Source organism: Leishmania infantum, chromosome 36 (assembly GCF_000002875.2).
Source record: "Leishmania infantum JPCM5 genome chromosome 36".
Classification (NCBI taxonomy): Eukaryota; Euglenozoa; class Kinetoplastea; order Trypanosomatida; family Trypanosomatidae; genus Leishmania; species Leishmania infantum.
The window spans coordinates 1,721,051-1,735,181 of record NC_009420.2 but is presented as its reverse complement, the minus strand read 5'-3'; the positions used below and the strand labels follow the sequence as shown (position 1 = coordinate 1,735,181).

The window sequence follows — 14,131 nt, the reverse complement described above, 5'->3', positions numbered from 1 at the left end:
GGCACGAGCCCTTTCATGCACTCTACTAGGTAAGCAGCCGGTGGCAGCTACCGACATGTCTGTGGGTCCGGCAAAGACCCTCTCTATACATGCCTGCACGCCACCTCTGCGAGGGCGCGAGAATCCCCGCCTCGCAGGGACAGCGCGAAGTGCCAGAGATGCCTGAGACCCGAACGCAAGGATGAGGAAAGGGGATGAGGGGCTCCTTTTCCCTTGCTCCTCATCGGCCTCCAACAGTGCCGCGTTCTGAGCTCGCTTCTTCTTGGAAACTCAAACGGCAAAGAAGAAAAATAGAAAACACAAATGAAACCAGACGGGTAAGTGGAAAAGAAAGAGAGGAGCAAGCTGCAGCACAGTCTGCAAACTCTCGCGGCGGCATCGTCGTTCTCTTGCCCAGCAGACCCAAAACACGCGAGTGCCTGTGGGTGTGTATGTGTATGCACCGCGATGGCTGCTCAGTGATTCGTGGCCTGTCTTTTGTGAAGCTGCGGGGAAGAAGAAGAGGTATGCGCACAGAGGAGGAAACGAGGACAGCAGTGAGGAGGTTGTCAAACAGCGAGAGCAACCCCTCCATAGCGATTCTGCCGAACGCTCCCTCCTTACAAGCACACACATACGCATACATCGCCTCCGCCTGTCCCACTCCCTTCTTGCACGCCGCCCCGCATTCGTCCCAGACGCTGCCCCAGCGCACGCGCAGACGCCGAGGCGCACTGAGATGGTCAAGAAGCCGCAGCAGCTCAGACATGGCGGAAGGCCTTGCGTTTGTACGAGCGGCCCGTGCGGCGGCCGCGCTTCGTCTCCTTGCCGCGGTTGGTCGCGTAAGGCTTCGAGTGGCTGCCGGGCACGCCAGAGGCGCCGAAGTGGCGCACCGACTCGCGGCCAGACTTGCGACCACGCAGCAGGTACGTGTTCTTGCCAGTGGGAGCAATCATGGCGAGCTGGTCGAAGGTCAGGCACTCACCGCCGGCGGCGACGATGCTCTGGCGCGCGCTCTTGGAGAAGCGCAGGGCGCAGACGCGCATCGCGGGGATGCGGGCCATGCGCACATCATCCAGGACGTCACCGACCACGACGGCGATCGGGGCCGCCTTGCTCTTCGCGGTGAAGACAGCCTTGCGCTTCATGACGACGGCGATGCGGCTCAGCGAGATCGGAGCGCGGTTGCTGCGGCTCTTGATCAGGCGCTGGTACACGACCTTGTTGAAGCCAGAGCTTGTGCGCTTCGCGAGGAACTTGTACAGCTTGATCAGCAGCTTGATGTAGGGGTTCGTCGAGTACGTGTGATGGCGAATCACACGACTCTTCTTGGAGATGCCGGTCAGATCCACGCCCATGATTGCCACAAAAGGTACGCAACGGGTGCACTTACTCTTCTTGCATGTCGTCGTAGTACGAGGTCGGGAGAAGAGCGGGGGAGGGGCCGGTGCCAGCAGATGGTGCGCAAGAAATGCGGCCAGTGCGTGACAAGCAGCAACGGAGCGTCGGGCACCGAAAGCAGAACAAAAAGGCACATCAAGAGATAGAGAAGAGAGAGAGGGACATGGTGTACGTGAACGCGGGAGAAAGAAGTAGCTACTACATAGAGGGAGCGATCCGCTGCAGGCTCGGCTGCACCTTCTGCGGCCGACTCTGTACAGGTTAGCTTACCACCACCACCACTAAACGTGACTAGCGGTCTCCTGCATGGAGCACAGGTATGTGCCAGTGGGCCTACACAATTTCAGCCACATCTCTCCGTGAGAAGCCCAAGCACCGTTTCTTTTGCATGCGCTGATGAGTACCGACCACGATGATCCCTCTGCTGTAGCGCGAGAGGCAGAGCGACGGCCCGGCTACCATGGAGGAGAGAGGAGTTGCGCAATGGTCGATCAGGAGTCACCAAAACGGAAAAAAAAAGTGGGAAGGAGTGGTCCTGGAAAGACCAGCGCAGCGGTTTGTTTGGTGAATCATGTTGTCGGCACCGCCCACGTCTATCGGAGCCACACATCAACGAGATGAGAAGAGAAAAGGACTGGGTGGAGGGGTCTTCTGAGTTAAATAGAAAGGGGGACTGGCGAAGAAGAAATGATGGCGGGTGGCGCCATAGCGCAGCCATAAGGTGTCTCGCGCCACAAGACACGCACCAAATATGTACAAAAAAAGGAGAGGAGGGGGGACACAGCGTGTAGATGACCCTCGTGATGCACCCGGAGCCGGACAGAAACGCACACGCATCGGCTCACGTCGCCAAAGCCGAGCTGATATAGCTGTTTGAAAGGCTTCCGCACTCAAGGGCAGTAAAGAAGTATCCCTAGAAGGCACCCTTGTAGTGGATGGAGTCTAGGCCCTGCAGCTGGTTCTTCAGACCATGAGGGTTGGCCCAAGCACTGTTGCCAAACGAAATGTCCTCGTCCTCCACCAGCTTCTTCATCTCTTCCTGCTTTCGGTAAAAGTGCTGCATCAGCTCCGCCTGGGCCTTGGCATCGACCGCCGGCTCACGAGGCGGTGCCGCGCTACCCTCGGCGGCCAGCTTCACTGTAATCTTCGTCTTGTCGTTCTTTCCAATGTACTTCACAAAGTCGGAGTCGCGCGCGAGCGGCTTGGCACTCCACCACATCACCGCCCGACCAGACAAGGTGTTTTCGTTTGTGGCCCCGTCGTCAATCATGCTGAGAATGCGGTGCGCCTTCGACTTCTCTACATCTGACACTGTATCGTTGTCGAGAATAGCAGCCAGGCGCTGGCAGGCATCGCTGCCGCTGCACTCGGCTGGGAACAGAATCATCACGCCCCCCTTGAACGCCTCCACGAGAGCATCCAGCTCACTCTGTACGCACAACTGACGCCTTTCTGTGCGTTCTAGGGAAAGGTAACGCTCCGTGTCACCGATCGGCCCGGTGAGGTAATGCTGCTTCTCCGCGTCCACCATGCAATCCTTGATCATCTGCTTCGCGGCCGCCATCATCCACGTGAGCCGGACGCGTGTGTTTTGCATCTTCTGAATGGCGTCGGTGGCTTCGCCGATGTTCGTGGTGGATGGCACGCTTGCGATGAAGGCGTCATAGTCCTTGCTGTACTCCTCCTTTGGAAGCCGCTTGCACTCGAGAAGTACCATGGCTGGTTTTATGACGTGGCCGCTGGAGGTGAAGAGTGAGAAAACGGGATAGAGCAGGCGGTCCAGTGCGAGAAGGCAACAACCCGAAGATAAGGATGCTCGCACCGCAAAGGCGATACTCCTGACCTTGCGCAACGAGAAGCGAAATCCGACAGACTTGGAAAGGAGAACAAAAACTTATCGGTGCGACTCTGGAACGCCAGAGTGGGAGAAAGAGGCGCGCACTGGCGTTGATCTAGTGGTGCGTGGTTGATGTTGGGTGTGTGTATGGGTACGCCTCTATTGGGGTGCAGAGGGTGTGCTTCTTCTTTTCTGGCTGGATCGCTGGGGGCCTGAGCGACTCTGTCAAGACGTGATAGAGAAAAGCGAGAGGCACGAGATGCGAGAAGAAAAAAGAACAAGAGAGGGGGCAGAGAGAGAATCGCCGGCACGCTTGTGCACACGGCAAGCGACGTGCGCCCGTCTCAATGTGAGAGTACGAACAACAACCACAGCGCTGCTGCTTGAGCGAATCTCGCTTTGGGCTCTCTGTGGGGTGTATGTACGTGCTCGGCATCGGAAGGGTATGAGTGGGTTGCTCAGAAGGCCAGTAGAGGGAAGGGAATGATCAAACAGGCCTCTCACTGAAGATGAACCCATCAACGAAAACTCCAGTCGTCCACGCTGGGGAGGGGGAGAAGAGGAGGAGGGGGAAGGGGGGCACACACGCATTACGCAAGTGCACCCGACCCACCACCCAACCAACGAGCGCACCGAAAAAAAAAATGCGACTAGCCGTCATGCTTTTAGCAGCAGTTTTCTTTTGTGTGTGCTGTTGTTTTCATCTTCTCCCTTGTATACAACGACGGCGAGGAGACGCGCGTGCGTTTTTTGTGCTCTGCCTCCAAGTCTCTTCGCCGCCAGCGGCGATGACTGAGAAGTCGAAGCAAACAAGCACACCTCAGTGCAAAGGAGTCCTCTGATATCTGCCGAAGATTATCCCAGAGAACTCGCTCGCACAGGTGGCGAATGAGCTGTGGGCTCTTTTCAGTGTGACGAGTTCGCCGTAATCCAGCGCTCCTGCTGGGCATAATCTAAATGAACTTCGACATCTCGCCAGAGTTTGCTCTTTTCCATCAGGTCCGCCACCATGTGCGCCTGCAGGCCGACCTCGATCGCAATGTTCGGCGCATCGCGAAGCATATCGTTGCGCCGAGCACGCGGTTTCAGCAGCTTGGCCCCATGCACACAGAGCTCCTTGAAGTACAAGTACTGCCGGGATTCGCGGTAGTCATCACCGACGAGGGCCGTCTTGGACTCCCAATGAGTGATGGTGCAAGGCAGACCGACGTACTGCTCCGGTAGCACGTACGGTGGGTTGGACACGATTACGTCATAGGTGCCAGCATATGCGTCCTTCACGGTGCCAAACGGGCGGTCCTCGCTCAGGTCGGCGCTGTCACCCGGTTGCCCGGACACCTGCCCCTCGAGGAAGCAGCTGAACATGTCGCTCTCCATCGCCGAGTACCGCGCAGGTGAAATTCCGTTGCGCATCGCGTTCTCTCTGGATACCCGTACTGCCTCTGGAAGAATGTCGAGGGCAGTGACGACGGCGCTTGGCAGGTGCTTCGCCAGCGCCACCCCGATGCAGCCCGTGCCGCAGCAAACGTCGAGAATTCTGATCGGCGACACAGCAGGGGAGAAGCCGGTGGTAAAGGTGCGGCGCTCCGCGCGTGCCAGGTGCTTGTACACCATCCAATGCGTCCACATCTCCGTCTCGGGCCGAGGGCACAGAAGCGGCGCCTCGCAGTGGATATCGCACCCGAAGAACGGCTGCGAGCCGATAATGTATGAGAGCGGCTTGTGGAGATCGACGCGCTCGAGGAGCGACCGCTTCACCTGGCGTCGCGCTTCTTCTTCAGACCAGCGCTCCGCGCGCGCGCGGCCAGCAGCCCACTCCTCCACCCAATGCACCTCAAGCGACGCCTGGTATAAAATCGCGGGATCAACGACGCTCTGAACTCCGACCTTATAGAATTTTTCGTAGATCATGCGGGAAAAGAGCTGGCGCTCACGAGGGGACAGAATCTTGTCGCCCTTGTGTGCGCCGCGGTAGAGCTTCTCCAGCTTGCTGAGCTTCTCGTCGGAGGTGAAGTCCACCTCCATGACCTCCACGGAGCCGTTCGCGGTCTCGTCGCTCTCTCCGTCGCCATCGCCTCGTTCCCAGGTGCCGACCGGCTGCATGCCGCGGAACTTCTCCGCGGTGACGTTACTCAGCCCTCCAACGTAGTCTGCCGAGAGAACGCCGTTGACCGTCTCGTAAGACCCCGCCTCGGCGCTCGAGCCACCACGCCGCAGTTCCGGCGCTTCAGTTGACACGTACTTTACCGGACGGCTCTTCGCAAAACCAGAGTCCGAACGGCAACGCACACTCATCATCAGCGACGAGGTTGGCCGAAAAAGGGGGGCGCGCAAAAGGAGCGCATTGGGTTGAGAAGCGGCGCGGCGAAGCGCAGCCATCCTGCACCGCATGGATGCAAGTGACAGCGGTGCAACCCTCTGCTCAGAGGAGCACGTCAGAAGAGTCGTCATGATGGTGTGAGCGGGTCAAATGCGGTCGTCTAAGGCAAGGTAGGGAAAGCGACGCGAGCCCACGTTCTTTTTTTTTTTCGTTCTTCCTCAAGAAGGGCGCGTTGTTTTTTGGGGCTCAGACACGCTACTCCTCAACACTGCAGACAAAGACCAGAGGGGCGAACAAGGGCATATCAGTGTGTGGGGAACAGAGCGCAAATGTCCGTGAAACGGGAAAACTGTCTCTCTGCCGCGCATGTGTGGATGCACGCTCCAGGTCGGATGGGGCATGCGTGTGTGCATGTGTGTGTGTGTGTGTATCCGTGTGTCAAGCCCGCGCAAAGCCCCAAAGTCTCAATGCTCGCGAGGGGGCAGGGGGAAGGGTCAAGCATGAAAAGGGGTCAAGATGCAAGGACAGATCGCGTCCGATGCGTTCACGTAACCTACCTGTACCGCATATATTCGGCCGTTTCGTGGTCGGGACGACCTCGCTTGGCAAGCGAACAAAGCACACCGGATGGGGCAGCCGCACGCGCACAGTCGCAAGATAATACATGCATGTGAGTGGGTTGCGCCCACCTCTCACATGCATCTCCAAAAAAAAAGGAAGAGGAAGACATCTGGCCTCGGCGCTGCTGCATCGACTTCCCTTTGTGCCACAGGCCTTCGAGTGAGGAGCGGAAGCTCTTCTTGTACCGCTCGCACTTGCATTGCTCGTAATCGAAACGATAACCCCTCCGTCTCCAGATAAAGGAAAAGGAGTACAGCAGGCGACGTCATGGTGAAAACAGAGAGCTCGCTAGCACGCCGCGAGGAGGAGAGCACACACAAACGCCCGCAGGTAAGTTTGCGCGCACACAAAGAGGGACGCACGGGCCGTCCGACAGCGCGCAGACACAGGCACACGAGCACGCGCCCTAGCACTCTGCCGAGGTCGGCAGGCAAGGGGACGCAACGAAAACAGAGAGCGGCGCGTCCGCCAAGCCGCCACACTGTGAGGGAGGCAGCAGCGTAGAGATACCCGTGCGCCCCCGCCTCCCCCAAACAGAGCGCAAGGGCCTCTGTCGTATGTGTTTTTGCCCACGTGTGTCTGCTCTTGCCCTTCGTTTTTGCTGTGCACCACCACCCACACACACGCCTCATCCCGTGTCCACCACCGAGCGGCTCAGCCTCACAGCGCTGGTATCGGTTTTCCCCAGAATGTCTCGTACACGAGTGTCGCAACGCCGACGCACGTCACGCAAATCCCCAGCACAACGTTCAGGAGGCACATGAGCTGCTTCAATCGAATCAGCCGGAAGCGCGACAACAAATCGCTTACAAGGGCGCCAGAGAACTTTCCGTCGCCGCCGCTGCACGCGGCCACGGCAGCCGACGCAGAGCCAAAGGGGCCACTTGGTGAGAACACGCACCACCCCACCATCCCAGGCGCCACCATCACAATAAAAGTACTGAACAGGGTTCCGATCAGGTGTATCACAAAGTCGATGCCCGACACGGTCGCAGCAATCAGCACCGATGTGATCACTAGGAAGGCAGCCTCTATCACAATGGCGAGCATCGTCGTCTGATCAGGTGAGCCGACGTCGCGATCCACGTCGATGGTGCCCAACTGCTCCGACCCGGGCTGCGAGGCGCGCACCTGTTCTGCCCCACTGGCGTCTGCGCACAAAGCATCCCACGGCCTGTCAGCTGCAGCTGAGTTCCGACGCTCAGATAGCGGTAACTCGGCGTTGTATTGCTGGCCAAGACTGGCGAGATGAGGTGGCGAGCTGTTCGCAAACACCTCGTAGCCGGGCGTGGGGCTGCCGTGCCTCTGCAGCAGAGGAGACGTCTCGCCAGGGATGTGACCACATACGTGAGCCCCGTCCTCTACGCCGGCGCCGTTCGTGGGGGCCGCAGTTGGGGACAGCGAGGACACGGCTGCTGTGCTCACTTCTGCCCCGCGCACACCCTCCGTCAGCTGCGCTCCCGATGCCCTGGCAGCCTCCATCATCAGGGCTGACTGATCTGCCCACGTCAGGGCAATCATGGTTAGCCGATGCAGGCCGCGACGCGTGCAGATTGACAGGACAGGGAACACGCACGCAAAGTGAACAAAGAGGCCGAGACGAGCGATGTTCATTAAGAGGTCGTTCTTTGGGTAGTTCGAGACGATGTTGCCGCCCACCCTCGGTGCCGCCACCTCGGTGCCAAAGGTCAAGTAGCCGACGACACCGGTGACGGCATAACAGACGACAACGATGGGAAAGGCCACCGCGAGGGACTGCATCATGCAGTACGGTCGGCGGTCCTGCAGTTCCTTGTAGAAGTACGGCACGTTGTAGTGGTAGCTGAGGGCCAACCCGAACGTCGAGATTGTCTGCAGCACGCCTACTGAGAGGCGGAGCCAGTGTACCGTGCCATAGCTGCGCGGGTCGACGTGCGGATAGTCGTACCGCTTCTGTGTGTGGTAGCGGTAGAGAATAAGGACAACAATGTATAAAATCGTCAGGAAGCCGAGCAGCGAAGACCACTTCAGCTCCTCCATGTTACGTGAGCAGCTCAGCACAAAAAATACGACGCCGCCAGTAATGAGCCAGAAGTATTTGGACACTAGAAAGCCGTCCGTGTGCGTGGCGTACGAAACAACGGGTGGCATGGAATCGGCGATCACCTTGGAGTAAATCACGAGGGCGCCATAGTTGCTGCTGAAGACGATGAGCTCCATAAGTGCCGTAATGACGCGGCGGCAACGACGCCGGCGCCACTCTTCTCGCGCGTACGCGTCGCGCAGTCGAGCGTTGGTGCTCGCCGAAGGGGCGAGGAAAGAGGCGTGTGGATGGCGCTCTGTGCATTCCTTCGTTCGTGAGGCTTCTGCGCACGAGTGGCCGTCGTCTCGTCGGCGGTCGTATCGATGGCTGCCATGGCGGTGACGATACGGAAGGGTATCCTCGCTTCCTTCATCGTCGCTCGCCACGCCCTCCCCTGGATCACTGTGCTGCTTCGCATCCATGCTTGTCGGCGCCTCTTCAGTTTGCTGCGAAGCCGTCACGGCGCTTTCTCCGTTTAGGCTGCTGCTGCGCACCCCAGACGAAGCGGAGGCTGGCATGTGGTGCTGCCGTGCCACATGCTGCTCTTCTTCTCGCGCCGTCTCCTTGGCGGCCCCTTGCTTGCGCAGGTACTCCTCCCACAGCTGCGGTGGGTAGATGGCAAAGGCAATCACCTCAGTGATAGAGTACCGCCCGGTGGCGTCGCAGCCCACGACAAGGCAGTACACGCTGAAGGCCGCAAAGGATGAGAACACGAGGAGTACAACCAGCCCAACTATAATGGAAGAGAAGTAGAGCGCCAGTGGCAGCGACAGCACCCCGGCGCCGATCACGCTGCAGAGGGTGTTGATGATGGTGCCTGCCACAGTCCCGGTGCGCGCCTCCACAGGAGGAGCGGCGAGCGAGAGCCTGGAGGCGACGCGGTGGCTAATACGACCGGCGAAAGACTGCCGCTGCGACGCGCGAACGTCGTGCACAAGCAGCGACCTGCGGGCTGCAAGAGATTGCATGAGTGTTCGAGTCTCGGTGTACGACCTCAGGTACGCCGCAAACACAAGAATGCGTAAACAGATGTATAAACGCTCCTAATCGAGGCGGTGGAAGCAAAGCGAAGAAGTGCGACAAGAGCCGATGAGCTCGTGCGAGCAGGGGAGGGCGGGAGGCGTCGGCGTCGTGCCGAAGAACCGTCAAGGGAAGGAGTAGTAACGCAAAAACACATGCACGTCAGACCGCATATGTGTAAAGAGAGAGAGAGAGAGCGAGCGAAAAAAAAAAAGATGCAGGGAGAAATAGAACGGGGTTACAAAACACCAGCAAAAAGCACACACGCACACGTACAAACGAAGAGAAAGTGGGGGGGCGTTCGCTTCGTTCCTGTATGCGATCAATGAAGGCAAACATACAACAAACGACGAAAAACAAAAGCCTGAAAAGAAAGGCGTATACGTCCCCGAGTGTCGTTGCGCGTCGTGTATGCGCATGAAAGGAGTGGCTGCGCGTGCGAGGGTCCGTGGCAGGAACGAACACAGATACGACGTCTATTTCGTGGGTGCCGTGAGTGCTTTTTTTTGTAGCTGTTGCTTGCTTGACTTCGAGCTTTCGTGTGTTGTTGTGTTAGTTTGATCGTCTTTGCTCAGACGTGCGAGCGAACAGCAGATGCGTGCGGGCCGGTGCAACCTCACGATCTTGCGCATTTGTTCTCGCAAAAACAAACCACGGAGTTTACCAGCACGGTACACTCGTAAAAGACAGGCAAAAAAAAAAACGTCGACTTCCGTGTACGCCAGGCTGCGTGCCCCAAAGCCGCCCTCTCCTCGCTCGCAAGCAGCAGGTCTTGTCTAGAAACGTGATAGACACCAGAGCCCAAGGGGCGCCTGAAAAGAGGAGATGCTAGCGCTGCCTACGGGGTCTTTTACTAACAAATCGGCTGGACGATGTCCACCCAGCCTAGAGTTACACAGAAGCAAGTGGGGCGTTGGGATAACGGAGCTAGGTAGCGTGTGTGCTTGTGTGTGTGTGTGTGTGTGTGTGTGGAGAATGAGCTCCTTGTGCAGACGAATACGCCAGCAGAGAGGAAGAGACAGCAAAACCCGAAGTGTAAAAAAGAGTCTCAGAAGTGAGGTGTGCAACGACAACGTAATGGTGATCAAGTCACGACGCATCCACGTGCAATGGGCAGAATGCACGTGTCATAGAACGGCGAAGCGGCGTCGCCGGCATGCGGCGGCGCGGAAGTGAAGGAAGGAGGCTGATGGTGGTATGAGAGGGAGGGGAGGGGTGCGGCTCCGGGATGATCAGCTTCTCCCGCCCCACCAACTCACGATCCGCCCAGCTGCTGCAACGTCAAAGCAGAAGAAAATCCTCCTTATTACAGCCGGGGGTTTAACGCATTGGCCTCCCTTTGCGATGTTCGGCACACCATCTCGGAGGGTTCGCTGTCGACAAGGAGATCCACGGTGCCGGCGAGGCAAATCCGATCCTTCTTTCGTTTTTTTTTTGCGTTCTCTATGTCTGAAACAAGGAGAGGGTGACAACAACAACAGCGAAAACAAAAAAAAACGGGGTAGGGAGGTCTGAAGCAAACGCGGGATCGTGTCGATGATGTGCCCGCCATCCCGGCTCAGAGGACAGCGATGAATTGGCCAAGAAGCCACACAGGAAACTTCGGTGGTAGCGTCAGAAGATGTGGTGAAAGACCACACGCGTCTGGACATGAGCGATACCGTCCACAATAGCACAAGAGACAGAAGAGTACAGCTGTCCAGAGAGGGAGCCTACCCACATTACCAGGATCGATGCCTGAAGCACTCGCCTCTTACGCGCATGTGCCATTCTTACCGGTGATGAGAGGCTTTCCGGTGCCTTTTGGAAGCACGTTCGTCCTTGCGAGCGGTCGGTGCCGCCTCGCGTGTGCGCTTGCTCGACTCTCGTGCGTTGTTCCTCTTCGTCACGTACTTGTTCTCGAGGCGGCTCAGCATCGACTCGTATGAAGACTGCTGTCGCTGCCGAATCATAACTTGAAGGCTGCTAAGGTCGCCGTCGGCGGCGCCTGATGCACCGGTACCGCTGCCGGCCATATCCTTCAACACCTTCTCCGCCTCCTGGCGCTCACGATGCATGGCTTTCTCCAGCCTGAGGATAGCCTCCGGAGTGCTCGTTGACTCCCACGCCGGCGTCGGCGATAGATTCCCCACCTCGATCAGCGTCGACACAAGACGATGCAGCCGCTGCACCTCCGCCTCGACGCCGTTGTCAAAGAGCAGATACTCTCGCACCATTTTTTTGAAGTCTCCATTGCACTTTTCGTAGCCGCGCACGACGTCCGCCTGCTCTTCTGCAGATCCAGCGTAGGTGGCAAAGAAGTTGCGCACTTGATCCGCTAGCTCCACAGAGCGCTGCTGGCGAGCCGCCTCATCTGACATGGCGTGCGGTGACTCTGCGGAATCCGAGACAAAGCCTGTCAGGTCGTACGCCGCGCGTCGCTCAGGGTCAGACAGAACGGCATAGGCGTTCGAGATACTCTTGAACTTTTCCACGCCCTCTGGATTGCGGTCTGGGTGGTACTTGAGTGCGAGACGCCGATATGAGCGCGCGATATCCTCGATAGAGCTTTCCACGGGGACACCGAGTGTCTTGTAAAGCTGAAACTTGACAGCGCCCATTGTTATATGCGAGATTTGCAGGGGGTGTATGCCAGCAGTACGCAGCGGTAAAGAGGAATACAAAGCCGGCTGCTTCTTGGGCGATTCCACGCACGGACGGCTGATGCGCTCCAGCGCTCAATCACCGGTGCTCACCGGGAGCCAATGAAAAGAGAACGGCGCCAAACGTGGAAAAGAACAGCGGAACGGGGAGACGCCCCCTCCCGCCAATGTGAAGGTCTGGTCGCTCTCGTGTCTGTCAGGCCCGCCTCCTTCAGCTGTGGCAGAGGCGTGATCTTCGGCCGTGTGAGGCTTTCCTCGACGTGGGGGAGTATGAAAACAAAACGACTACCAAAGGAAAAGGTCAAGCCTCACCGGAGGATACACGATTAGTAAGATGAGACGAAGAGTGGAGTTCTCACCGATAGGTCACAACATGATGACCCTGAAGCTGTCACCACCACCGCCACCCCACCGTTTGGACGAAACGGCACGCGTCGGAAATGCAGGCGGCGATGATCATAGAAGTGCCGCAAGGTTCGGCTCCAATACGCCGATCCTGCAACGCTATCGATCCTCGACCGGCGGTCGTCAGCGAACATTTTGAGAGCTGCAGTAGCTCCGATCTTCTCTTACGATAGGCTAGTCCCTTTCCTCGTACCAATGATACGCGTGACTAGTACGCTGTCGTGTCAATATTTTCTTGCTGTTTTTTTTTTTTAATCGAAGAAGAGCTCTTCCTTTCCTAGGCCGTCGTCATTTCTTGGGTTCAGCGCGTCGCGATAGAGAGAGGGGAGAAGGGGGCGTGTGTGTGGGTGGGTGTGCACAACGGAACGCAGGGAAACAGGCACCAGCACGCCATCAAGTACAGATTCGCAAAACAACAAAAAACGCCTCAGGAGACATCCGAAGCCCCGAGCGCCTCTTTGGCATCCCCATGGCCACTTCAAGGGCAGTACTTGTCTCTAGTTCTGGTCCACCACCATCGCCATCCCCTTCCCTCATGCGTTCCTCCTTCACCAACTCACAAGTTTCACAGACACATGCGCGCACCCTGGAACGCCGGCATCCTGTTCACTGACGCGCGTTACCGCACCAACGAGAGTGCTTCAATTTTCTTTTCGTCCGCTAAACTACACTAAAACAACAACAACGCGAACAGCGAGAAAAAAGCATGGCGGGGCTCGCACGCGTCTTCGTCCATGGGCGTGCCTACCGTGTTGATTCGCGATGTTTCTCCGACCCCTGGTGTGTGCACACACATGCACACCCACTTCGGCAACCGCTTCTGCCTGAGCCCTCTCTTTGTTGTTGTACACGCACGCGTATAAGCGCCTCTGCCTCGTGCAGAGAGAGAGAGATGGTGCCGGTGCTGCACACAGAGCACAGAAAGCGAGAGAAGGGTCACACAGAGGCGGATCAGCAAAGACACGAAAGCTTGCCTACGATCAACGATGGGCACGATATCGTCCAGACCAGGTTAGCAGGTGCAGCGCGACGTCACCACCCCTCACGCCTCGCTGGACGGTTTCTTGACAAGCGCTTATTTGGCCGCTTTCACGGCATCCATAAAGTTCTTCGCCTCGGCCTCGGACCAGCCGGCGTTCTTAGACTCGGCTTTCACGTAGGCCTCCAGCTTGTCGGCGCCGTTTTTCTGCGCATACGCCTTGGCCTGTGCAATGTTCGCCTCACGCGCCACCGCGTCCACGTGCTCCGGGCCCTCGCCGCAGTACTCGGCAAGCTCGCGAGTCGTGTAGCGCGTCAGCGTGACGCGCGCGACCTGGCGCTCCAGACAGCTCCTCTCGTCCGGCGGCAGGCACTTCGCGTACGCCTCAATGTCTGACTTCCACTTGGAACCGAAGTTGTGCTCGATGTTGCACGCCTTCAGCAGGGCGTTGTTGCGGAACTGCACCTCACCAGTGAGAAGCTTGTGCAGCGATGCCATCTTGTGATCGCTAGACGTTGCGGTCATACCCCCACCAGCCGCTGCGGCGGCCGCCTTATGCACGAACGAGGAGCGCATCATGACTCACGTGAGAAACAAATCAAAAGGGCTTGCGTTGGAGCGGGTCGAACTGGAGAAGATCGGCAGGGGACGGGAGTGGGGGGGGGTTCAAGGCCAGCTGCGAGGAGTCGCAAAAAGAGCGGCGCACAACGGACTGCCCGGCGGAGACAAGGCGTACGTGGGTGAAATGGAAGTGTGCGTGTGTGCCAACAGAAAGAGAGAGCGCCAGCGAGTCGACTCTCGCACCGCAGCACCGCATACATCGGTGTGAAGGGAGAACGAGTCCAAAGCGGGAAGCCAAAAGGCA

General features: G+C 58.1%; 6 protein-coding genes across 6 annotated transcripts; all 6 read right to left on the bottom strand.

Annotated features, from left to right (window-relative positions):
* Positions 1–740: 740 nt before the first annotated feature.
* RPL18 (putative 60S ribosomal protein L18) lies at positions 741–1,337 on the bottom strand (the record flags this gene model as incomplete). The annotated part of the gene is made up of 1 exon (XM_001469812.1): positions 741–1,337. One exon carries the CDS (start codon positions 1,335–1,337, stop codon positions 741–743), a length of 597 nt encoding a protein of 198 aa, XP_001469849.1.
* Positions 1,338–2,293: 956 nt separating this feature from the next.
* Positions 2,294–3,097, bottom strand: LINJ_36_4720 (conserved hypothetical protein; the record flags this gene model as incomplete). Its single annotated transcript, XM_001469811.1, has 1 exon — positions 2,294–3,097. The coding sequence occupies one exon, from the start codon at positions 3,095–3,097 to the stop codon at positions 2,294–2,296; it is 804 nt and encodes a 267-aa protein (XP_001469848.1).
* Positions 3,098–4,123: 1,026 nt separating this feature from the next.
* LINJ_36_4710 (conserved hypothetical protein) lies at positions 4,124–5,668 on the bottom strand (the record flags this gene model as incomplete). Its single annotated transcript, XM_001469810.1, has 1 exon — positions 4,124–5,668. The coding sequence occupies one exon, from the start codon at positions 5,666–5,668 to the stop codon at positions 4,124–4,126; it is 1,545 nt and encodes a 514-aa protein (XP_001469847.1).
* A 1,150-nt stretch (positions 5,669–6,818) lies between these two features.
* Positions 6,819–9,188, bottom strand: AAT14 (putative amino acid transporter; the record flags this gene model as incomplete). Its single annotated transcript, XM_001469809.1, has 1 exon — positions 6,819–9,188. The coding sequence occupies one exon, from the start codon at positions 9,186–9,188 to the stop codon at positions 6,819–6,821; it is 2,370 nt and encodes a 789-aa protein (XP_001469846.1).
* A 1,824-nt stretch (positions 9,189–11,012) lies between these two features.
* On the bottom strand, positions 11,013–11,840 carry LINJ_36_4690 (putative chaperone protein DNAj; the record flags this gene model as incomplete). Its single annotated transcript, XM_001469808.1, has 1 exon — positions 11,013–11,840. The coding sequence occupies one exon, from the start codon at positions 11,838–11,840 to the stop codon at positions 11,013–11,015; it is 828 nt and encodes a 275-aa protein (XP_001469845.1).
* Positions 11,841–13,362: 1,522 nt separating this feature from the next.
* LINJ_36_4680 (conserved hypothetical protein) lies at positions 13,363–13,845 on the bottom strand (the record flags this gene model as incomplete). Its single annotated transcript, XM_001469807.1, has 1 exon — positions 13,363–13,845. The coding sequence occupies one exon, from the start codon at positions 13,843–13,845 to the stop codon at positions 13,363–13,365; it is 483 nt and encodes a 160-aa protein (XP_001469844.1).
* Between the last annotated feature and the right edge of the window lie 286 nt (positions 13,846–14,131).